This window comes from Symphalangus syndactylus, chromosome 2 (genome assembly GCF_028878055.3).
Source record: "Symphalangus syndactylus isolate Jambi chromosome 2, NHGRI_mSymSyn1-v2.1_pri, whole genome shotgun sequence".
NCBI classification, from domain to species: Eukaryota; Metazoa; Chordata; class Mammalia; order Primates; family Hylobatidae; genus Symphalangus; species Symphalangus syndactylus.
Window position 1 is genome coordinate 23,782,120 of NC_072424.2, and position 26,039 is coordinate 23,808,158.

A 26,039-nucleotide genomic window follows, 5' to 3' on the forward strand; every position below is an offset into this window, starting at 1 on the left:
TTGGAGATAGAATGAAGCCTGGAATACTGTTACAAAATGAACAGTTTTTCGCTAGGAATCTTTAGTACCAGTTTACTCAATTACAGTCAGCTTGTAGTTGGGAACCTGTAGTTAGATGATTTCATTTTTATTTTTATTTTTTTGAGACAGAGTCTGGCTGTTGCCCAGGCTGGAGTGCAGTGGCGCAATCTTGGCTCACTGCAACCTCCACCTCCCAAGTTCAAGTGGTTCTCCTGCTTCAGCCTCCCAAGTAGGTGGAATTACAGGCACATGCCACCACACATGGCTCATTTTTTGTATCTTTTGGTAGGGACCAGGGTTTTACCATGCTGGCCAGGATGGTCTTAAACGTCTGGCCTCAAGTGATCTTCCCGCCTCGGCCTCCCAAAGGGCTGGGATTACAGGCATGAGCCACTATACCTAGCCAGTTAGCCAGATTTCTGCTGATTAAACCCAGATACAGAACAGTTTGGAGTGTTGCTTTAGGAAAGGTGGGAAGGCAGAATGCTCCTTGGATAAGAGGCTTAATTCTATCAAGATTTTTCTCAGGCTTTATACTTTTCTCAGGTATTTCTGGGTTTTTTGTCCTGACGGCAATGTCATAATACACACAGAAGAAGGGGCGTGAGGGGGATTGTTTTATTTCATTCATTTCACTATTATTTACTGAGCTCCTACTATGTGCCAGTCACCATGCTAGGACCTGGGGATACAGTCATGAGAAAGGTGGCTGAGTCTTCCCTTTGTGGAGCTCATGGGCCAGCAGCAGTGGCAGACAAGTGGACCATAGCATGCCAAGGGTTCCAGGAGGATCCCCCAGAGGGAGGGAACCAGGCTTTTCAGAAGTAAGAGGGATTTTTCTTGAGGTAGATAAACTTGGCCAGGCACGGTGGCTCATGCCTGTAATCCCAGCACTTTGGGAGGCCAAGGAGGGGCGGATCACCTGAGGTCAGGAGTTCAAGACCAGCCTGACCAACATGGCAAAACCCCATCTGTACTAAAAATACAAAAGTTAGCCAGGCATGCTGGTGCACGCCTGTACTCCCAGCTACTCAGAAGGCTGAGGCAGGAGAAGCACTTGAACCCAGTAGGCAGATGTTGCGGTGAGTCGAGATTATGCCACTGCACTCCAGCCTGGGTGACAGAGACTCCATCTCACAGAAAAAAACTTCATACTGATTTTACATACATGTGATTAAAATAAAACTGCACATTGAAAGGACTTAGGAGGCTCCATTCCTAGTCATAAAGCCTGAGATTGGCAGTAAAATTTAAAGGAATTCTTGAGGGGTTTTGAGAACACAATAATCTGAAATCCCCGAGTTTCTTGGGAATACCATTTCCCCAAGAAACATAATCGTATAAATCCACTCTCATGGTTACTGATTGTTCTCTTACATTTTCTTTTTTTTGTTTTTTCGAGACAGAGTCTTTTTTGAGATGGAGTCTAGCTCTGTCGCCAGGCTGGAGTGCAGTGTCGCGATCTCGGTTCACTGCAATCTCTGCCTCCTGGGTTCAAGCCATTCTCCTGTCTCAGCCTCCCGAGTAGCTGGGATTACAGTCACGTGCCACCACACCCAGCTAATTTTTGTATTTTTAGTAGAGACGGTGTTTCACCACGTTGGCCAGGCTGGTCTTGATCTACTGACCTCGTGATTCACCCACCTCAGCCTCCCAAAGTACTGTGATTACAGGCGTGAGCCATCGCGCCCAGTCACATTTTCTTTTCATTTGTTGTTATACCAGTTGTGTTTCCTTCTTTTCTTGAGAAGTCGTCTTGCCCCACTGTCAGGTAATTTCCTTTCTTGTGGTTATGCATTGAATGGTGTCCTCACAAAAGACACTGAAGTCCTAATCGCCAGTACCTGTGACTGTGACCTTATTTGGATCACCTCAACAGACCATCAAGTTAAGATGAGGTCATGAGGGTAGGCTCTAACCTAACATGAGGTGTCCTTAAAAAAAGGGAAATTTGGATACAGAGATGGACACACATGGGTAGAAAATGGCATGAAGACACAAGGAGAACCATCTCCAAACAAACAAAGGCCTGAGCCTACCAGAGAGCAGCAGAGAGGAATGGAACAGATTCTCCCCCACAGCCCTCAGAAGGAACCGACTCTGCAGACTCTTTGACTTTGAATTTCTAGTCTCCAGAACTGTGAGACAGGTTCTGTTGTTTAAGCCACCCAGTCTACGATACTTTGTAATAGCAGCCCCAGAAAGCTAGTACATCTTAGCTAACATGTAAGGTCCTGGTAAGCATGACGGGAGTTTTATATGTAAATACACGCAAAGGCTAGTGGCTGGTGTATTAGTCTGTTCTCACACTGCTATAAGGACATACCTGAGACTGGGTAATTTATAAAGGAAAGAGGTTTAATGGACTCACATTTCCACATGGCTGGGGAGGCCTCACAATCATGGCGTAAGGCGAAGGAGGAGCACAGTCACCTCTTACATGGTGGCAGGCAAGAGACCACGTTCAGGATAACTGCCCTTTATAAAGCCATCAGATCTTGTGAGACTTATTCACTATCACGAGAATAGCATGGAAAAGACCCACCCCCATGATTCAGTCACCTCCCACCAGGTCCCTCTAGTGACATGTGGGGATTTGTGGGAGCTACAGTTCAAGATGAGATTTGGGTGGGGACACAGCCAAACCATACCAGCTGGTACATACTTGTCATCTTATTGTTATGTAGGCTTCAGCTTGGGAGTCATCAACATGGGGCTCTCTACCCAATGATGACAGCTCTTCAATTATTGTGGATACTTGACTACATAGGGTGAATGGGACATAGGGAACACAGGGAACATCTGGGACATAGGGATGTGCAAGAGGTTCCATCTCAGGACATAGGGAGCATTTGGTTATAACCATGCTGATACAGAGGACTTTCTACCATTATATGAGGGCCATGGAAAGAGCCATGTGTTCAGATAGCAAGAGAGCCAAGAGAGGTTCTAAGGAGAAGGATTAGGTCAGGGAATTCTGGGCAGAAACTGCCTGAGATCCAGCCTCCCACAAACTGTCATCTGTAAAGATTTTCCATCTTTATGAAGAAGAAAATTTTTTTCTAGTCTCTTCATGACTCTCAGAGCATTCTTATAAATTTCTGATTTTGAAGGTTTAACAGTATCCCTTCACTTCAATTCCACTTTTGAGATGGAGCAACACTCTATCTAAAAAAAAAAAAAGAATAACAATTATTAAGATAGCTCAGATCTTTTGAGTCCTCACTCTGTGGCAGGCACTGTGCTATGTCTTTACATATCATATTATCTCATTTAAATCTCATTTAATTGCCTTAACAGTTCTAGGAAGGAGGTGAGGAAACTGTCACTTACAAAAGTATCTTGCCCAGCTTCATGGTAAATAGTGGAGCCAGAGCTTGAACCCAACTTGATTGCAGAACTTACGCTCTCACTACCTTCCGACTCCCTGAACAGCAAGTGGCTGAGAATATGAAACATTTTTACAGTTACGATGTACATTTAAAATAATAACTGCTAAACTGATTCTTAGGAATTGAGACCAAAGGTGTGTACAAAAGGTCTCTCTTCTTTTTAATTTATTTATTTTATTTTTTTTGTGACAGAGTCTTGCTCTGTGGCCCAGGCTGGAATGCAGTGGCATGATCTTGGCTCACTGCAACCTCCACCTCCCAGGTTCAAGCAATTCTGGTGCCTCAGCCTCCTGAGTAGCTGGGACTACAGGCGCATGCCACCACGCCTGGCTGATTTTTGTGTTTTTAGTATAGATGGGGTTTCGCCATGTTGGCCAGGCTGGTCTCGAACTCTTGACCTCAAGTGATCCGCCTGCCTCGGCCTCCCAAATTGCTGGAATTACAGGCATGAGCCACTGCACCCGGCTGATTTTTTAAAATATTAAAATGGAAGAGAGTAGAATCCATAAACAAACCCACTCACATGTGGTCATCTTATTTACAACACAGGTGCCACTACAATTCAGTGCAGAAAGAATGGATTTTTCAGTAAGTGGTGCTGGAGCATGAGATATCTATGTGGGAGAAAAATGAACCTTGATCCCTATCTTATACTATTTATTAAATTTAATTTGAGATGGAACATAAAAGCTAAAACAAGCTTCTGGAATAAAGCATAGAATACCTTCAAAACCATGGATTAAACAAAGATGTTTTAAACAGGACCAAACCCAAACACTAGCCATAAAAGAAAAAAAATACTAATTGAATTACATTAACATTAGGAGCTGTTCATCAAAGGACATCATTAAGAACATGAATAGGCCAGCCATCATCTAGGAGAAGATAGTAACATTATGTTTTTCTGAAAACATACTCATATCCAATATATAAAAAGAATCGGCCATGCGTGGGTGGCTCATGCCTGTAATCCCAGCACTTTGGGAGGCTGAGGCAGGTGGATCACCTGAGGTCAGGAGTTCGAGACCACCCTGGCCAACATGGTAAAACCCCATCTCTACTAAAAATACAAAAATTAGGTGGGCATGGTGGCACATGCCTGTAGTCCCATCTACTTGGCAGGCTGAAGTGGGAGGATTGCTTGAACCTGGGCGGCGGAGGTTGCGGTGAGCAGGAATTACACCACTGCACTCCAGCCTGGGCAACAGAGTGAGACTCCATCTAAAAAAGTAAAAAATAAAAATGAATAAATAAATAAATAAATAAATAAATAAATAAATAACTCCTGGCTAGGTGTTGTGGCTCATACTTGTAATCCAGATCCTTGGGAAGCCAAGATAGGAGGATTACTTGAGGCCAGGAGTTCAAGACCAGCCTGGGCAACATAGCCAGATCCTATCCTAAAAAATTAAAAATAAATAAATAAAACAAAATTAGCTGGGTGTGGTGGCACACATCTGTAGTCTCAGCTAGTCAGAAGGCTGAGGTGGGAGGATTGTTTGATTCCAGGAGTTGGAGGCTGCATTGAGCTATGATCATGCCACTGCACTCCAGCCTGAGTGACAGAGAGAGAACCTGCCTTTAAAAAAAAAAAATCTAAAAAAGGAACTCCTACAAATCAATAAGAAAAAGGTAGATAAGCCATACTTCACAAGGGTGTATACGTCACAAAACGGCATATCCAGAATGGTCAGTAAGCATATGAAAAAAGTCTCACTTTCGTTAGTCACCAGTGAAATGCAAATCAAAACCTCAATGAGACTCCATTTCAATAAAACTTTATTTACGAAGTTTTATATGTCTATCAGCGTGGGTAAAATTAGACGTTCTGATAATACTAAGTATTGTCAAGGATGTGGAACAACTGGAATTCTCCTACATTGCTGGTGGGAGTATAAACTGAACAACTCACTTTGGAAAAGTGTTTGGCAGCACCTTCAGAAGCGAAACGTGCATCTTCTATACATCTATATACACCTGTATGATACATCCGTGTGTGTGTGTAAACATAAACATATACACTATACATCTATAGCATGAATGTCAACCAATGGACATGTACAGTGATATTCATCGCAGCTTATCCAGAATAGCCCCAAACTGGAAAAACGCAATTGTCCCCAAACAGGAGAATGGACGAATGAATTGTGGTATATTCTTTCAACGGAATATTACCCAGAAATAAAAAAGAATAAACTGCAGATACACACAACTGCATGGATGAATCACATAGGCATTATGTTGAGCCAAAGGAGCTAAACATGGAAGAGAACATACTGTCACATGAATCATGCATGAAGTTCAAAACTAGCAAAACTAATCTTTCATGGGATTGAGTCAGAATAGTAGCTATCTGGAGGGATGGGGATGCGGTGTAAGGAAACCTTCTGGGGTGTTAGGTATGTTCTGGATCTTCATCTGACTTGGGAAGTAGTTACATAGTTGTACACACATGTAAAAATTCACTAAGTCATATACTGGAGATTTGTGAACTTTGTAGGTAAGATATATATTTCAATAAAAAATTTAACATTAACAATATTACAATATATTTGAATAAGTGGGGGAAAGTTTCAAAAAAGCAAAGTTAAAAATTGCATATGTAATGTGATCTGAACTCCATTAAAAATTCATGGAAAAAAATCTGTGGAAAGGCTGGGTGCAGTGGCTTACGCCTATAATCCCAACACTTCGAGATTGACTTGAACTTCTCATCGCTTGGGCCCAGGAGTTCAAGACCAGCCTGGGTAATATGGTGAAATGGTCCATGTCTACAAAAAATACAAAAATTAGCTGGGCGTGGTGGCACATCCCTGTAGTCTCAGCTACTCGGGAGGCTGAGGTGGGAGGATTGCTTGAGCCCAGAGGTGGAGGTTGCAGTGAGCCAAGATCGAGTTGCTGCACTCCTGGGTGAGGGAGCAAGACCCTGTCTGAAACAGACAAAAAACAAAAAAAGAAAATTGGCTGAATAATTAATAGTGGTTTCTGGATGGAGGGATTTTATTTCCATTTCTCAATAGATTTTAGTATTTTCTCAGTTTTCTCTAATGTATGTATCTTATTTCCATATCAGAAAAATTGAAATGGGAGAAACAATCACTGAGTTGATTTTGACATAATTTCAGGGAATTGTAAATCAAGTTTGAAACTTTAGGGATGAAATAGCAATTCAGAGATGGGCAAATTTAGAAGGCATCACAGAGGGATAGACCTGAAGGGGAACTGGAACAGCATTTTGGGAAGGATATGAATGAAAGCAGGAATGGGGGATGGTCAAGGAACCTTGTGTGATGTTTCCTTTGGCCCGTGTTCTTCAGCCTGTGCTGGTCTGACTTTGTTTCCATCTAGTTCATGAGTTCTGCAGTCCCTTCTGTGGGCCTTCAAGGATGTACTAGCTTTTTCTTGCACTCTAACGTGGTGATTTGAAACCATTTATGATTTGTATCCTTAACAAGCTCTTTTCCTAGCCTTCTACATTTTTAGGCATTACCATTTGCTCTGTTCTCTATTTTGAGGCTGCCTTTTCTTCCCTGCTGCACCATATGCCAATGTGAGTTTAAAAATTAATTGTGCCAAGCCATTCTCTCCTCCCCCAAAATAAATAAATAACCCCAGATCCCCCTTCCCTCCCGCCACAACACACACACGGAGTTCCAGATGATCCATCTGTCCTATTGAAGATATCCACCACCCACTTCATCCTGAGGCAGGCTATTTTTGTTTGCTTTGTCTTGAAAATTCCTATATTGTAAGCTTTAAAGAGTACATTGGTTTCCATCAGAAAATGAAAAGCAAAGCACTTTGTTCTCCTGTTTCATACCTATTGCAGGGCTGTGCACAAAGAAATGCTCAATAAATGCTGATTGAATTGCCTTGATGCAGATCATGGTCTGTGCCACATTTTAGATTTTTCTGTGCACATTTTTACTGATGATTGCACATTTATAATCATAAAATGGATTATGAAAGGGGTAATATTCCCTGGAATCCAATATTTTCTGGATCTGTTTTTTGCAAATCTGTATCCTCTTAGGTGAGGTTAATTACCAAATTTTCGAATTCTCTGTGGTATCCAAGGATGGCTGGAAGCCTTCTGTGAGTGCTGTTTTGTTTTGTTTTGTTTTGTTTTGTTTTGTTTTCAAACTGCTTCTCTCCCTTTCCTTGACAGGGTAAGTAATAGCATTATGCTGTGTTACTGGAAATTTTAATCAATAAAATGTACATGTCTTTAATTAGGATGCTAGGAAGTACTGCTGAGTTAGATCATTTAGTTAATACAATGAGCTAAGAGGCTCAAGCATTTATGTGCGCAGGGTCAATTTGAGTAAATTTGAGCTTAGATGGGCAGTTTTCATATTTTTTCCAAGATAACCCAAATGAAAGATTCATTTTAAGGTCCAAAGTTCATAAATGTTTGGGAAAGCAGTTCTCCTGAAACAGACATAGAAATGAGGAAGACTAGCCTTGCTTTTAAGAAGTTCACAGTTCAGTGATTCCTTTTCTCTTTCATCTACGCCTGTGGCTCAGCTCTCACCTCTGGGTGGATGGATACTATGAAAGCTATCCCTCCTGCTCTGACTTTTTGTGAGACCTAGAGCAGCATTCTCAGTTGCCAGCTGGACACTACTTCATGGATGTTCTGATGACCTCTTAAGCTTCTTATTACATCTGAAATTAGCTCATTGTTACCTCTTTCCACCAAAACTCATTATCTTTCCTGTGTTTCTTATGTAAATGGCTCTACTTTTTTGCAGTCAGTCTCTAATCTTTGGGATTCTTTTTGATGCCTCCCCTTACATTGAAGGTTGATTTCAAGCTGGGCATGGCAGTGTGTACCTGTAGTCCTAGCTACCTATGAGGCTTAGGTGGGAGGATTCCGTGAGCTCTAGAGTTTGAGTCCAGCCTGGGCAACATAGCAAGACCCCATCTCTTAAAAACTAAATAAATAAATGAGAGAAAGAAAGATTGATTTCCCCCTTATCAAGTATCCATGTCCTTTTTCTTCTGGCTATTTTTCTATTAGGGCCGTCTCCTATAAATAGTATCCATCCTCAGTTTGGCTGGGAATATGAACCCATGTAAGAAAGGAATGGCCCAGTGGGGTACTATTTGTGAGACGATCTTAGATCTTGTTTTCCTTATCTACTAATATCCCTGTCTCACTCCACTTGTCCCTTGGTCATCAAACTTATCCATCTCTCCTCCCACCTCCACCTAGGTTGAGTGTTCTTTCCTTTCTTCCTCCTCTCTAATGCAGATGCATAATTGACTACTTCCCCATTTACAATTTTTTTATTCAGTATTTGTAGAAACAGCTCTTCCAATGGATTCCCTCCCCCAAGCACTGCCCGCTTTCAATCTGGTGCAACCTGAAGTCTGCCCATCCCCTGGTACTGCCCATCTCGAAGGACCCCCAACCATACCCCTCAATGACATGGTGTCAACACTGGCATGCTTTGGGGCTCCAAAGGTAGACATGGCATTTGTTCTCATTTCCGAAATCTCATGGAATGGATGTTTACTGCACACAGATGATGATTTCTAACACACTGGAGAGAAGTGATTATTTTTGCATTGGGATGCATGCTAAAGGTAAAACTCAATGGGGGAATATGGATGAGTCTGAAAAACATGCTGAGTGAAAGAAGCTGGGGTGAAAGGGTACATATTGGATGGTTCTATTTATATGAAGTTCTGGAATGTGCAAAAAATGATAGAAATGGGAACAGTGGCTATGGTGTGAGGGCAGGGATTGACTGGGAAGGAGCACAGAGGAACTTTCTGCAGTGCTGGAAGTGTTCTGTATCTTGACAGACGTGTGGTTTACATATGTGAAAGCACTTGTTAAAACTCATCAAATTGTATACTTAAGATCTATGCTTTTTGCTGTATGTAAATTATACCTTAATTTAATAAAAGAAACAAATTAATTCAAGGGGAAAAATTGTAGAGTAAAATGTGTAATAGTATCCTACTAGTGGTTAAAGAGAAAAGACTGTATGTGTAGGAATAAACAAAATAATATAATAGGGAGAGGAGCAGACATGCTCTTGTATTTGTTATTTGGAAATATTTGCTTTGGAAGTGCTACTAGTTAATATCATACACTGTTTTTGGGAATACATGGTCACTTTTGCAGTGGTTCACAGCAGATTAAAATCTGATTTTAGAAATGGGAAGGTATAGATTTTCTCTGTGGAAACTTCCAATGCTTCTAAAAATCTTGCACCCTGCTACCTTCCCCCGGTACCCAAAATAAATCACAACTGTTTGGTTTAAGCTTGGTGAGTAGGAGGGTTTAAATCACAGCTTTTATAATAACTAATATGTGGATCCCAGACTGATAGCCTAAAGGCCATGGTAGGCCTATGAACATGTTTTGTTCTGTTTTGTTGGAGGGTGGAGACGTGGACAGTGGTGCATTTTTCTTTTTATGAGTTGCAAATGTTTGAAACTTGGGAAATTTCCGATAAAAATGTGAACATCTGGCAATACCTGGCTGGCTTTGATTCTAAAACAGCAATAATGGCTTGAATCTGAGTACTGGCTCCTCCCTTTATAAAATTAAGATATAATTTACTTTATATATATGCCACCATTCACAGTTATCTCAGGACCAATCTACTGCCTCCATTAAAAAAAATTCTACTTTCAGTCCTATTTTAATTTGCAACTTCTGGATTAACATTTATGGAGCCCTTTCTATGTACCAGGAACTATCAAGGATATCAGGAACTATTTGGTATATACACGAGGGAGATATTCTTATATCTGTTTTACAGATGAAGTAACCAAGCTTCAATAAGAACCCACCTGAGGTTGCTCAGCAGCAAGTAGCAAAACCAAGATTTGAGCTAGGTATTCTTACTCCCAGAGCCTACAGATTTACTGACCATGTTGTTGTTTGTTTTTTACTTTTAACTTTAGTTTCATCTATTGTTGAGTAAAAATTTAGTACTTACCTCTGGTTGAGTTCTGATTAGTTTCTTTGTGATTTATTTTGGTAGAATAATCCCTGATCTCCAAACTCTATTGATTTTGCATCCCTAGCAGTAAAAAAGAAAAACAATGCATAATATATATGTATATTATTTATTGGTAAATAATAAACTTGTGCTATATGACCATTATCTACACTTTTAAACATATAGGTAAAGTCTTAAAGAATAAGAATATATATATGAAATCCAGAATTTTCTCTCCACACTGCAGAAAATTATGTTGTAGGTATTGCACACCCTGTCTTGGCAGCCAATAGATTCAGTGATGCCTGGACAATGATTCTGCCCAAAAGCATTTTCATATCAGAGACTGCCAATTTTGTGTCCAATACATTGTCCTTTCTAGATAAAGGATTCAGGAAAAAGGTCACCTGATTTGCCCACACTGTGGGAAGACAGCAGAAAGTTCTCCATTGTTAGAAAAGGTATTGTCTCTCTGTAGCCACATTTAAAAGACTGTATTCTAAAACCTTCTATAACTGTGAACTCCAAAATAGCCAAAGGCATCTTTTATTCCTATTAAGGCCTTGGATTCCCTTTTGGGAAGCTTAGGTTCTTTTCAAACATCTAATTTTGACTGTGGATTTAATGCAGAGAAAAGCAGTACCCTCCTGGGTCTCAGTTTCTCAGTCTGAGATGTGGGGGCTCCATCTCACAGGACTTCTGCTATGATTAACAAATTTGTGGTTTTAAGTACTTGGAAAAAACAAGTGCTGAGAGAGGCTGTTAATATTGAATCAGTGTGAAATGTATTTGTGGATCCATGCCAACAGTTTTCCCAGAATTCTGGTACTCTAAAGAAAGAATGACAATTGAGTATGCTTTTAAAGGCTTGCTTTGTGCCTTCTCAAAGGTCACGCCATGTTATCTCTCTAAATAGAATTGTTTATATGTGGAAGGATAGGTTTTTCTTTCTAAGAGCTTCTCCATGTCCTTTGACCTCCTTCCCATCAACTTGTGTGATCTGAGTGAAGCTTTTTTCTGGAGCATCCTCTGTTTGGAATGTTCTTTTCTGCCCTCCCCTAACCTCCTTATTCCCTTAGTTAGTTTGTCTTCAAGGCCCAGATGGAACAGCAGTATCTTCACAATCCTAGCAGCACCAGGGTGACTTAATCTTTCCCTCTCATGCTCTTTCAAAAAATCAGAGTGCAGCATGGAGGGAATGCAAGGGAGCACATTTGACACACCCCTTGTGGACTGAAAGCCTTGTGTGTGTGCGTGTCATCATTGGGAATGCAATAGAAATACATAAAGTTGTTCATGTAAAGTGTGAAACATACACCACATCTCTGTTCTGGAACATTTTTTTTTTTGAGACAGAGTCTTGCTCTTTCGCCGAGGCTGGAGTGCAGTGGCGCTATCTCAGCTCACTGCAAGCTCTGCCTCCCGGGTTCACGCCATTCTCCTGCCTCAGCCTCCTGAGTAGCTGGGACTACAGGTGCCCGCCACCACACCCGGCTAATTTTTTGTATTTTTAGTAGAGACGGGGTTTCACCATGTTAGCCAGGATGGTCTCGATCTCCTGACCTCGTGATCCGCCCGCCTCGGCCTCCTAAAGTGTGGAACATTTTCTTTTATTATGAAAGAAACATTAGGCTGTGGCTCACACCTGTAATCCCAACACTTTGGGAGGCTGAAGCGGGCAGATCACCTGAGGCCAGGAGTTCGAGACCAGCCTGGCCAACATGGTGAAACCCTGTCTCTACTAAAGATACAAAAATTAGCCAGGCATAGTGGCACACACCTGTAATCCCAGCCACTTGGGAGGCTGAGGCAGGAGAATTGCTTGAACCCAGGAGGCAGAGGTTGCAGTGAGCCAAGATCACACCACTGCACTCCAGCCTGGGTGACAGAGCGAGATTCCGTCTCAAAAAAAAAAAAATGAATAAAATTTTTTTAAAAAGAGAGAAACATTAAAAAAAATTTAAAAGACAGAAAATTAAAAGAGATCATTAACCATATCCCCAAACTCTAAGCCAAACCCCCAAACTCTTACTGCTGTAACGATACACTGGCATGGTATTTACCAAGTTGCACTGTAGTTAGGCACACCCACGCCTGGTTTCCTGCTAATGTGTGTGCTCTTTGTGGGCCCCTACGTTATTCATCATTAAGACTGCTGACACCTGGCCCATCCTGTTGTAGGCACTTAATGAATGTTTTAGTTAGCTCACAGTCTCAAAGGATAGAGAAGGGCCTGGCACTGATTTTAAACCAGTCTCCTGTTCTATTCCTTATCTAGCTTACATATTTCTTGTGATCATAAACTACAGGAGTTCTGTGAAGCTAAAGCTGAAGTCCACATGTGAAAGATCTCAAAAAAGGAAGCCAGTGAGCGAGAAGCCCTGATAATAGCATAGTCAGAAAATAGATTATCTGGGGTATTGGAGATTTCCTAGTAAATTGACAGTGAACATGAGGTTTGCCAGAGTGAGTCAGAGCTTTTCAGTGTTGAGAGAGACGAATTATAAATACTTCAAACGGTGCCATTAGAAATGCTTCCCTCTGCATTTTTCCTCCTGGGAGAGCCATGGTGGGGAACCTGGAGCAGGCAGGCACTGTGCACCTGCTCCAAGGTCAGCACCTCCGTCAGGGGAGGTGCAGAGAAATGCTGATGCTGGGGTTTCTGGTTCTACACTCAGCTATTTATCCCACCAGCAAGGACAGCCTGTCTCCTAATTACCAACCACTGGGACAGCTTCCTATGTCCACAGCTGGCCAGGGCCTCTCGGGCATGTGCCTGCCACTTAGTGCCTTCCAGTTCAGTGGCACTTAGCTATGCTGTAACCAGGAGGATGATAATTATATCTTGCAGCTACATATGTGGTATAGAAGTTCTTAGACACCATGGTATAGAATGTGTACATTTTCCTCTCCTAGCAGAGCGTTAATAATGGCCAGAGTGTGTTTTGTCTTTGATATCTGCCTTTTCAACTATTGGCTACTCATTTCACAGTGACTTATAGAGAATTACCAAATGTTATTTACAAGGCATTGAGCACCAAGTATGTACAGAGCCTCATGTAAAGGAAACAGGGTGACAAAGGCAAGGCTCCTGCACTTCAGCAGCTTAGCAGCTGGCAAGAGAAATAAGACAGTCTATAGATAACCTTATTGCAAGGCAGGATTACAAATACCATGGGAGAGCTGCTATCTGGGGACAACATAGGAAGAAACTGATTCTAGCCAGAGTGATTCTGGAAGCCCGTATGGAGGAGGTAATGTTTGAGCTGCATTTTTAAGCACAGGTGGATTTTCAGAAAGTTCCAATGGGAAGGAGGTTGAGGAATTTCAGGAAAAGCAAAAGAAGCAGGGGAAGGATGAAGAGATATGTTGAGGGCATAGAGAAGGTTTGACCGCTGACAAAGACTGCAGCCTGGTGGATTGTGATGTGTGGGCAGCAACTTAGTGCTCTGATTCTACGGAGAAGATTCATGGGAGAGTCTTGTCTAACATATGGAGTTTGAGCTCAGGGGGTGCCTGTGACCCCACTCTGAGCTGATCTTCATCTGTGGCTGCTTCCTTGAAGGCATTCCAAGCCTGCCTTTCATTCCTCTTTGGGAACGTTGCCTATGCAGAGTATTGTCAGAGAGTAATTTGAGACACTTGATGCCTGTTAAACTAATTATGCTTCAGTCCTCAGAGTGCCGTGGTGCTCTTAATCCTGAATGCTCAGCAGATTTTATGTAGTATCTGAATTATTAATGGAGAAGATATGGAAGAGGGTGTTTGGCTGCTTGTTCCATTTTGAGCGGGTCTTGGGCAAGTGGCATTACGGGAAGAGAAGCAGCTGCATGCAGAGGGATGGAGGAAGCAGGCCTTCCAGAGGAGACCTGCCCAGACCGGAGCCTATGCCAGTATGCTCAGAAAATCACAGCCTGCTTTGGAGGGATGGGTAAGACCCTTTAAAAATTGGGCTTTGCAGAGAAGATGCCCAGGGCTGACCATGCAGAAGGACTGAACTTTAGGACTTGCGGGGAGCAGGGAACAGGGATAGCCACTGCTGAGCAGGAGAACCTCGAATGGGCCGAGTCATCACTGTCTGGAAGTCCAATTGCACCCCCTTTTCACAGCCTTCCCAGTTAATCTGTTCTGTTTAGCAGCAAAGATCATTCTGACTTGTGAGCAACTGCAGGTGTTTTTGGAAGGCATGCTGAGCTCTTTTTGTTCGTTCATTTTGATTAAGAAACAACAACAAAAATGAAAAGTAACCCCATTATCACTGACGAGGCCACAGGCTAACTGCAGACCCTTTCCTTGGCAAACTAAATTCCATAAATATTCACATTGTAAGGTGGCAATTTGCTGTCTGAGAAAATTTTATTCTTTAGTGAGAAGCAAGTAGATCCTAGCAGATGATTTAAGCAGGGAGGGGACACTTGTCTGAGAAAAAAGACTTAAATCACTATATAGAATAAAGTCCGTGTTCATTTGTGGAGAATCACCGTGACTGATGAAGAAAGAGCAGTAATTGAGGCATCTGTTCGCCAAGCACTGTGTAGCCCCCAAACGCCTGGCTTTGGGCTGGGGCTCATCACGTCAGGTGTTTATTGAGCTCCTACAGCATGCAAAGGCTGGGTGTCCTCAGTGCCCCTTGGTGAATTTTCCCACTGATGGTTCATTTTCATAGTTTATCAAAGAAGAGCTTGAGTAGGTACAGTGGAACTGCTTCTAGAAAGATTAGGAATTTTCTATCTGATAAGATACACAGGCCAGCAAAATCTTGGGCAGAAGTTCAACATTTGTAATTATTATTAGCTTTGTAATGTGGTGCATTGTCATATCATATCATAGAACCACAGAAACGGTCACAAAACCCACTGCACTCCTTTGTGATTACTGTGACTGTAGTTTTACGTGGGCTGTGGCAGAAGGCAGCAATGAAAGACCTGAATCCACTGGTGCTTCTTTAGGGTCTTCCCCAACTGTGCTTTCCTGGGTGAAGAGGTTGCTCTCAGGCAGATACCACTGCAAGTCTATTTTTAAGACTGGAGGCTTGGTCTCTGTGAGGTGTTTAACCGGAGCCATGTGGAGGAGGGTAAGTGAAAAGCTCTGAGCACTTGGGGAGTGGAACTTAGTTCACAGGTGTCTGCAGTCACTGCTGCCAGCATCTGAACTCTCATCCCTCTCCACTGCCTGAGAATGGAGTCAGCCCCCTCACGTTTATATGTAGTTCGGTTGTCTTTAAATGCAAGCAACCATTTGTTTTTCTCATTAGCCGTCTTATGATCCATATGTAGTTTACTTTGCATCTTGACCTAAAAAAGTATCAAAATTCTTACATATAATTCTGTTATTGAATAAGAATTTATTTTCTTTTCCTTTTCGCAGGCTCTTAGAAGACAGTTGCATCTTGAACTAAATATATGAATCTGTAAACTTGTAAAAAAAAATTTAGGAGTGTTCTGTGTATGCTCTGCAGCTACAATGGCTAAGCACTGAGGTAGAGTTAATGCAGTGGAAATAGTTTTTGTGGGCAATGCTTGACGAGTTTAGGGACCAAGAAAGCTGAACAGCTTTGTTATGGAAGAGTTACCTTTTTTCCAGGTCAGGAAGATGCTGGGTTTGAAGGAAATAGTCTGTTTTCTGTCCAAAGTCTATGTTTGTGCATTGTTACTGTGTTCCAGAGCCTGCCTTCAAAGTGGCTGTATCATGTTCCTCTATATAAATCATCTATATTTCACAAAAAGACCATGTAAGCACATATAAGCAAGTAGCTGCTCAGGTTCTCAGTTTGCAAAGAGCAGAGCTCTAGGAAACCCAGCAAGAAAGAATGAACAGTGAAAGGCAGGGGTTCCCACACTACAGTGTTTATTAGAAAACACTTTAGAAGAACCTGGTAGGGCTGAGGTGGCCCTCGGGGATCTCCATCTTAAACAAATTGGCCCAGAAATCACATTGTGGGAAATATGGTTTTTTTTGATGGATGAATGCCACTTTGTTTTTTTTCCAGTTGTATATCTTTTCTTATCTTTTTTTTTTTTTTTGGAGATTAAACTAAGCCCTTTTTATTCTTTTTTATTTATTTATTTATTATTATTATTTTTTATTATTATACTTTAGGTTTTAGGGTACATGTGCACAATGTGCAGGTTTGTTACATATGTATCCATGTGCCATGTTGGTGTGCTGCACCCATTAACTCGTCATTTAGCATTAGGTATATCTCCTAATGCTGTCCCTCCCCCCTCCCCCCAACCCACCACAGTCCCCGGAGTGTGATGTTCCCCTTCTTGTGTCCATGAGTTCTCATTGTTCAACTCCCACCTATGAGTGAGAACATGCGGTGTTTGGTTTTTTGTCCTTGCGATAGTTTACTGAGAATGATGTTTTCCAGTTTCATCCATGTCCCTACAAAGGACACGAACTCATCATTTTTTATGGCTGCATAGTATTCCATGGTGTATATGTGCCACATTTTCTTAATCCAGTCTATCGTTGTTGGACATTTGGGTTGATTCCAACTCTTTGCTATTGTGAATAGTGCCGCAACAAACATACGTGTGCATGTGTCTTCATAGCAGCATGATTTATAGTCCTTTGGGTATATACCCAGTAATGGGATGGCTGGATCAAATGGTATTTCTAGTTCTAGATCCCTGAGGAATCGCCACACTGACTTCCACAATGGTTGAACTAGTTTACAGTCCCACCAACAGTGTAAAAGTGTTCCTATTTCTCCACATCCTCTCCAGCACCTGTTATTTCCTCACTTTTTAATGATGGCCATTCTAACTGGTGTGAGATGGTATCTCATTGTGGTTTTGATTTGCATTTCTCTGATGGCCAGTGATGATGAGCATTTTTTCATGTGTTTTTTGGCTGCATAAATGTCTTCTTTTGAGAAATGCCTGTTCATGTCCTTTGCCCACTTTCTGATGGGGTTGTTTTTTTCTTGTAAATTTGTTTGAGTTCATTGTAGATTCTGGATATTAGCCCTTTGTCAGATGAGTAGGTTGCAAAAATTTTCTCCCATTCTGTAGGTTGCCTGTTCACTCTGATGGTAGTTTCTTTTGCTGTGCAGAAGCTCTTTAGTTTAATTAGATCCCATTTGTCAATTTTGGCTTTTGTTGCCATTGCTTTTGGTGTTTTAGACATGAAGTCCTTGCCCACGCCTGTGTCCTGAATGGTATTGCCTAGGCTTTCTTCTAGGGTTTTTATGGTTTTAGGTCTAACATGTAAGTCTTTAATCCATCTTGAATTAATTTTTGTATAAGGTGTAAGGAAGGGATCCAATTTCAGCTTTCTACATATGGCTAGCCAGTTTTCCCAGCACCATTTATTAAATACGGAATCCTTTCCCCATTGCTTGTTTTTGTCAGGTTTGTCAAAGATCAGATAGTTGTAGATATGCGGCATTATTTCTGAGGGCTCTGTTCTGTTCCATTGATCTATGTCTCTGTTGTGGTACCAGTACCATGCTGTTTTGGTTACTGTAGCCTTGTAGTATAGTTTGAAGTCAGGTAGCGTGATGCCTCCAGCTTTGTTCTTTTGGCTTAGGATTGACTTGGCAATGCGGGCTCTTTTTTGGTTCCATATGAACTTTAAAGTAGTTTTTTCCAATTCTGTGAAGAAAGTCATTGGTAGCTTGATGGGGATGGCATTGAATCTATAAATTACTTTGGGCAGTATGGCCATTTTCACAATATTGATTCTTCCAACCCATGAGCATGGAATGTTCTTCCATTTGTTTGTATCCTCTTCTATTTCATTGAGCAGTGGTTTGTAGTTCTCCTTGAAGAGGTCCTTCACATCCCTTGTAAGTTGGATTCCTAGGTATTTTATTCTCTTTGAAGCAATTGTGAATGGGAGTTCACTCATGATTTGGCTGTCTTTTCTTTTTTTTTAATTTCAATAGTTTTGGAGGGAACAGGTGATGTTTGATGACATGGATAAGTTCTTAGTGGTGATTTCTGAGATTTTGGTGCACCCATCACCCGAGCAGTGTACACTGCACCTAATATGTAGTCTTTTATCCCTTACCCCCGTTTTGAGAAACATTGATAGAACATCTTACATTGTATATCTGAAGGTTCTTCAAAATAGGCAAGCAGGGAAAAGAACACATACAGATTGTTTGACCTGCTTTGTAAACTGTTTTTAGAGGAAGACTTCGGAGGTTGGTGTTGGGCTTAATTGCCAGAATTTTGGAGCAGAAATTTTGAGGTGTGACTTCGGTAGTGGTAGAAGTCCCATGTTCCCACTTTCCCCAAGTCCACCTCAGTCTGAGTGCCTCTAGGCAGCATCTGTTTCTTCCATTCCCACAGTGCTTCCCATTGGCATAGAATAATTCTAGCAAATTGGAATTCTCAGGTTCTTGAATTGTGTTGCCAATAGATTAGGAACTAGTAACAAAAGAAGCAAGAATTTCCTTTCTCTGCTTCATCTGCCTGGGGCCTTTGTGGAAGGACCTGACTATTGGATAGGAAGAGTCATAGCATGGGAGTCAGAAGACCTGGCTCCACCCTAGGCTTTCTGCATTGTCCTGAGAAAGTCACATCTTCTCTGAGACTTACCTTCCTCATCTTAAAGGCTGGCATAGATCAGTGCTTCCTGAGTGCTGGCACTAGTCTGGGAGAACGTTTAGAAATGTAAATGACGAGTTAATGGGTGCAGCACACCAACATGGTACATGTATATATACATAACAAACCTGCACATTGTGCACATGTACCCTAGAACTTAAAGTATAAAAAATGAAAAGAAATGTAAGTTCATGACCTCTATGTGCAAGAATCCCATATATATATATTTTGTATTTTTCAAAAGTTCTACAGATTTTTTGTTTTGAGACAGTCTTACCCGGTCACCTAGGAGTACAGTGGCACAACTGTAGCTCACTGTAACCTCAAACTCCTGGGCTCAACCAATCCTCCTGCCTCAGCCTCCCGAGTAGCTGGGACTACAGATGCATGACACCACACTTGGCCAATGTTGTAATTTTTTTTTTTTTTTTCTGTAGCGACAGAGTCTTGCTATGTTGCCAGGGCTGGTCTCGAAGTGGCCTCAAGCAATCCTCCCACCTCAGCCTCCCAAAGTGCTAGGATTACAGACATGAGCAACCGCACCTGCAGATGGTTCTTACGCACAGCAATATTTGGGAACTACTGGACTAGATTACCTTTGATGACCTTTTCAGCTCTATATTTCTATTCTAGGGTTTTAATTAAAAGGAATTTATATTAGAGCATAATAGCCCAATGACAGGAGAAGGAGTGTGAGTTTATTCATTTTGACTTGTGACTTTTGTGTGGTTGTAGATGGTCACATATTGTACTGCATCTTACTGTGTGGATGTTAAAGAGTAAATGATAATTACTGGGGTTGTCCTTTTTATATCAATATACTAATTCCATGAAGGTCCTTCTAGCTTGTAACTTTGTGTAAAGCTGAAGCTACCCACATGTTAATTCTGTCTCCATCATATGATTCTGCCATCACAGAAAACCCATGAAACATTAAGACAGTAAACATTAGCTTAATGGAATGAGGCAGAAGGATTTTCCTGGCACTGAGGGGAGGGGTCCCCTTCTAGAAAATGGAAAGGAAATGATTGTTTACTATGGCTGAGAGCTGGATTTGTCACGAATTGAAGCTGAGGATCTTTATCGAGCCTCCCCCACCTCCACCTGTGAGATCTGAAATACTGGAAAACTTGGAATTATTACTCTGGGATTTTTCTGATAGACATTTTTAGATTATATAAAATATGTGTATATATCCCTAGCCCTATTCTCAATACTCTTACCAGATGATACTGAATATTCTAGGACTATTTGCAGGAGAATTCTTTTAGATATGGCAGCTATATTCTTTCTCTTATTCTGGATATTAATCTGATTTTCAAATATGCATTCATGTCTGAGACTGACAGTCTCGAGTTCCTGGTAGTGGCTGTTTTTATACCTAGTCATCTGACTGAGAATATGGCGCCCTAAGCTCTTGAGGGTAATCACTTAAATACATCTCCCTTAATCTTCTTTGCTGGGCAGTGAGAAAAGGAGACAGTAAGGAGCCAGGGGAACGGAGAGAATTGTGGGGCAGCACCGCTCCTTGGGCCCCCGCTGCCCATTTCTCATTTCTTGGAAATCCATGCCAAGATGCCTGCCTTCCTTGGTCTAAAGTGTCTGGGGAAATTGTGCAGCTCTGAGAAAAGCAAAGTCACCTCATCTGAGAGAACCAGTGCCAGGGGCTCGAACAGAAAGAGACTGATTGTTGAGGACCGGAGGGTCTCTGGGACCTCCTTCGCCGCTCATAGGCGTGCCACTATCACTCATTTGCTGTATCTCTGTCCCGAGGACTACTGCCCACGTGGGCATGTATGTAACAGCGTTGATCCTTTTGGTAAGTAAAATAACCCTCTCTGGACATGGTTTTGTGTTTTGTGATTGGCGTAATTAAGAGAGTACTATCCACATCATTCTTCTGTAATGTGTTCTCAAAGGAAACACTATCCTTAATATATAATTAATGGGGGTGAGAGTGGGAGAGATGGAGAATGTAACATAAGTATAGCTATGGAGCTAAATTCCGAGGATATTTTTGTCCAGGATTTTATGATCTTCAGTAACAAACGTATCTCTTTCCGAACTTGGTATGAGTAATTGTCAGTAATAGGAAGTATGATGGAAAAGAAAGATCTCTATCTGTAGATGCTATTATTTCATATGACAAAGGATGAATGGAAAGGAAATATTCAAGGGGGGAGATGGAGGCTAGCAAAAGATAAGTAAAGTTGAGGTCCAAGTTGTGTCACTGTATAGGGAGGGCTCGTCTTGTGAAATGTTCTAAAAAAATAAAATAAAATAAAAAGAAAGCGTTTTAATATTGAGAGAACTTGTTGAGGCTTCTTTTCAGTGAAGTTCATTAAAACGTGTCACTCATCCCTCTGCCTGGGAAAGAGGCGGAGAAGGCCCACTCTGAGGATAGAGTTATTGCACTTAGGAGTTTTCAGACTTTGAAGTTATCATGGTGCCTTTGTTAATGAAGATGATACCTACCCAACTGCTCACACCTTGTCAAAGTCAGCACTAGAATTGGTACAGGAAGCAGAAAGCGATTAACTATGGTCCCTACGAATGTATGAAGTTAAGTCAAATGAACCAGGAAGCATAATGTATTCCTCAGCATTCTTGGACAGCCAGAGTTGAATTGGATTCAGTTTAGCTGAAGCAAGGGAGTTCAGATGTTCTGTTTTGTTGCAATCAGCTTTCAACAGCTTTATTGAGTTATAATTCATATGCTGTAAAATTCATCCATTTAAAGTCTACAGTTCAGTGTGTTTTAGTATGCAACTGATATGTTACATATATATTTTCATTGCCTCAAAAAGAAACCCTGTACCCTTTAGCTATTGCCTCCCCACCCCAACCTCTTCACCCCTATCTCTCAGCCTTAAGAAATCAAAATCTACTTTCTGCCTCTTAGATTTCCCTATTCTGGATATTTCATGTGAATGGAATTTATAATATGTGATCTTTCGTTTATGGCTTCTTTCACTTAGCATGTTTTCAGGGTTCACCCATGTTGTAGCACGTGTCAGTACTTTATTCCTTGTTATGGCCAAATACTGTTTCACCATATGGAAATTCCACAATTTGTTTCTGCTTACACCAGCTGATGGACATTTGGGATGTTTCCAACTTTTGGCTCTTATGAATAATGCCTCTATGCATATCCATATACAAGGTATTTTTTTTCTTTTTTCATGTCAGATGGGTAATGTGCCAATGTCATAACAAGGTTCGAGGGTGGCACACTTCACACACATGTGTATGAACACATCAAAAGAATCTTCATATACAGGTTTTTATGTGGATATATATGTTCAGGGCTCTTCAGTGTATACCTAGGAGTGGAATTTCTGGGTCATATAATAACTCTATGTCTAACCTTCTGAAGGACTTCTAGATCATTTTACAAAGCAGTTACTCCATTTTACATTCCCACCAGCAGCATATTAAGGTCCCAGTTTCTCCACATCCTTGCTAACACTTGCTATTATCTGCCTTTTTTTTTTTTTTTTTGAGACGGAGTTTTGCTTTGTTGCCCAGGCTGGAGTGCAATAGCCTGATCTCGGCTCACTGCAACCTCTGCCTCATGAGTTCAAATGATTCTCCTGCCTCAGTCTCCCAAGTAGTTTGGATTACAGGCACGTGCCACCACACCTGGCTAATTTTGTACTTTTAGTAGAGATGGGGTTTCACCATGTTGGCCAGGCTGGTCTGGAACTCTTGACCTCAGGTGACCCTCCTGTCTCCACCTCCCAAAGTGCTGGGATTATAGGCGTGAGCCACCGCACCTGGCCTTATCTGACTTGTTTATTCTAGCCATCCTAGTGGGTGTGAAGCAGTATCTCACTGTGACTATACAGAGCTTTGGCTGGGACAGAGAGGGCTGACAAGCAGATCAGTGCTCAGGCAAGACAGGACACTGACTTCAACAGCTGCTGATGGTGACAGCTCCTTGTCTCTTATTCTTAACAGTCTTCTCTTCGTGATTCCAGGCACATCCCTTTTTAGGGGAGCAGGGAGCAGGGATGGAGAAGCCATGCCTTCTGCCCTGTCCCCTTACAAGCTCTGCTAAGAAGACTTTGTTCAGAACCAGCTGAGCATGCCTATTGCAGCAAAGGACACCTCCCTCAAAAATCAGATCCACATATTAGTGGATACCTAGAATCCCTTTATTGAGGAAAAAATGTTTTATTCCACAAATAGGAATAAAAATGAAACATGTAGATTTCTGCTGGAGCTAACACTTTATTCTGAATGACTTCGGTGCTTCTATGGAATGTTTCTACTCAAAGAGACTCAAATCAGATATTTTTGGAATGAGCCACTGTTGCTCTTGAAAGAGATAAGATCTGTTGGGAGGAGAAGGCAGGAAGGCAAGGGGAAGCCAGGTAAGCTGAAGTTTAATGAAAGCATGCTGGATAATGACTTATCAGCAGATTCCCTCACGAGGGAACAAGAGAATTAACAGTATCAGAGAGAATTCTGGATACAGGAAAGGCAGTCATCATTGGGATATCCATATCTTAGTGGAGGCAGATAAGGAAATCTGGGAGATTAGTTAAGTGTGGCTTTGAGGTTGGACATTCCAGAATTTGACTCCCAGCTCTTCTACTCACTAAATGTGTTACTTTGGGAAGTTAGTGATTCCAAGTGCGTTTCTCTGTCCCTAAGGTAGGCAGGGAATGCATACCTTATATGATTGCTTTGAGCAGGCCTATCCCTAGAGTAGATGGGGCCCTGGGCAAATTTTTTTTCTAGGGCTCCTGTTTATATAAACAATTTGAGTCACCCAAAGCAGTGTGTCAACAGCTCAATCTGTTTCAATCACGGAAAAGAAATGCCACACCAGCCTGAGAAAGTGATTGCTTGCTAGGCTTGTCCCCTAGAATAAAGCCAACTCCAGGGCCCCAAGAAACCCATTGGCATGACTCCTGGGGCTCCTTGGGGCATCTGGCCAACCCCTTGCACAGTATAGGAGAGATGCAGAGAATCACTAGAGAGATCTGTGAAGAGGAGGCTCAGAGTCCCCATCCAGACAGCACTGCTGGCCCCAGCGATCCCAGGTACCAGTGCGCACTTAGACATTTTTGAGGAAGGAATGGGGTTAGGGCAGGGGCCCTGCTTGCCTGTGTCTAAGGGTAGTATTGATTATGAGGACTAAATGAGAACCTGGCTGGGCATGGTGGTGTGGGCCTATAGTACCAGCTACTTGAGAGGCTGAGGCAGGAGGATCACTTGGGCCTAGGAGTTCAAGACCAGCCTGGGCAAACTTGCAAGACCCTATCTCAATTTTAAAAATTGTAAAAAAAGATAAAAATAAAGAATGAGAACGTGCATATCAAAGTGTTTGGTGTAGTGGCACACAAAAGCATCCACTAAATGTTAATTTCAGTAATAATAATAGAGTTGCAATATAGTCAGCATTAGTCATTTTTGACAGTCTCTATGGAGGCTGAATTAAAAAATAAGAAAAATTGTTTATTATTGTTAAAAATAATTTCTATTGTTTGCCTTCCATGCTGTGAAACAATAGAGGCCCAGAACTATAGATGCTGCACAGGACGTGGGATTCCCAGGAAGCCACTGTGTGCTCAGAGCATCCTGTTTAGGACAGGTGCTTGGAGGAAGTGCGCCCTCCTGCAGCCATGCGTGTTCCTGTGCTACGAAGCCCCAGAGCGTTCAGGAGCAGCTCCTGGCAGGGTGCTTGGGAATATTTGGCAAAGGCCTCCTGCAGCTGCCAGAAAGATCTCAAGATGCTGCAGCTTCCTGTTGTTGTCTGGTGCTCAATCCCTGCTTTGAGTTGTGCTGGACTCCATGATTTTCCAAGTGTCTCCATGCATATCTGTCCTTTGTCATGCTCCAAACAACCCTTGGATGTTGCAAGGGAAGAAATTGTTTTCCCCACTTAACAACAGCAATGAATTAGCAAGAAGATGGGAAAAGTGGGCAAAACAAATATATCAGTGAATATACAGAATAGCTTCTGCAAAAATATATCAGTGAACATGTATCAGTGAAATAGATCAGTAAACCTACAAAACAGCCTCTGCAGCTTCTGACTGTAGATGTAGTACTGTTCTTGAAGAACGGCTGTCATTCATTGAGGGCCTACTGTGTCTCAAACATTGTGATCAGTATCTTTTTTTGTTTGGTTTTGTTTTTGAGACAGGGTCTCCCTCTGTCTCTGAGGCTGGAGTGCAGTGGTGAGAAGAGGGCTCACTGCAGCCTTCACCTCTTGAGCTCAAGTGATCTTCTTGCCTCAGCCTCCCATGTAGCTGGAACCACAGGCACATGCTACCATGCCTGGCTAATTCTTTGATTTTTTTTAGAGACAGGGTCTCACTTTGTTGCCCAGGCTGGTTTCAAACTCCTGACCTCCAACAGTCCTGCTTTGGCTTCCCAAAGTGTTGAGATTACAGGCGCAAGCCACCACACCTCGCCTGTGCCAAGTGTTTTATGATTTTTCCATGTTTGATATTCTCAATAACTCAACAAAGCAGGAATTACTTTTATTTCATTTTACAGAGAAGGAAACCGGGGCATATGCAGTTAAGAGACCTGCCAAAGGTCACAGAAGTACTAGATTTGGGCCCAGGTCTGCCTGACACCCAGGTGTGTGGTCTCAACCATGATGTCACTCTGCCTCAGCCTGAGGAGCATAAGAGTGGGTCATTCATGAGGTACGCTGAACACTGGCACACCTAAAGTTTGTAAATGATATTGCTAATTACGTACTTCAGCAGCTCAAATTTGAAGACTCGCATAAAGTAAATCGCTGTTGCCAGGAAAATTAGCAAAGATTTCCTTCCTCTAGCTCATAAATACAAGCTGTCTGTAGGAATGTTCCCTTACCCTCCTGTAGGAAATTAGAGTGAACTTTTTAAATCTGTGTTTCTTTCTGTCCTTTGGAGCTTTTGGGTCTTGTACAAGTGGAAGAACATATTTAGGGCAATTACCTTCTTGACAAACAAACAAGAGACTGGCACTATTATCAAAAGCCCCAAGGATATCTGGAGAGGATTCAGTGATTATGTTGTCAGCTGAGTCCAAATCCCAAAGCAGAATGTTCTGGACTGGAGAACAGGGACCAAAGTAGACTTGGCAGTCCCCTC

General features: G+C 41.9%; 1 protein-coding gene and 1 pseudogene across 6 annotated transcripts in view; one reads left to right on the forward strand and one right to left on the reverse strand.

Moving 5' to 3' along the window:
- Positions 1-26,039, forward strand: part of ABLIM1 (actin binding LIM protein 1) — a 254,296-nt gene that overhangs the window by 6,426 nt on the left and 221,831 nt on the right. For 2 of the 6 annotated variants that reach the window (XM_055248310.2, XM_055248319.2), the window contains exon 1: positions 20,500-20,758. The exons of the other annotated variants lie outside the window; for them this stretch is intronic. In XM_055248310.2, the coding sequence (XP_055104285.2) occupies positions 20,515-20,758 (244 nt within the window). In that variant the 5' untranslated portion in view covers positions 20,500-20,514. Of the gene's footprint in view, positions 1-20,499; positions 20,759-26,039 lie in introns of those variants that run through there. 6 annotated transcript variants of the gene reach the window in all.
- LOC129478196 (uncharacterized) lies at positions 22,123-22,233 on the reverse strand (annotated as a pseudogene).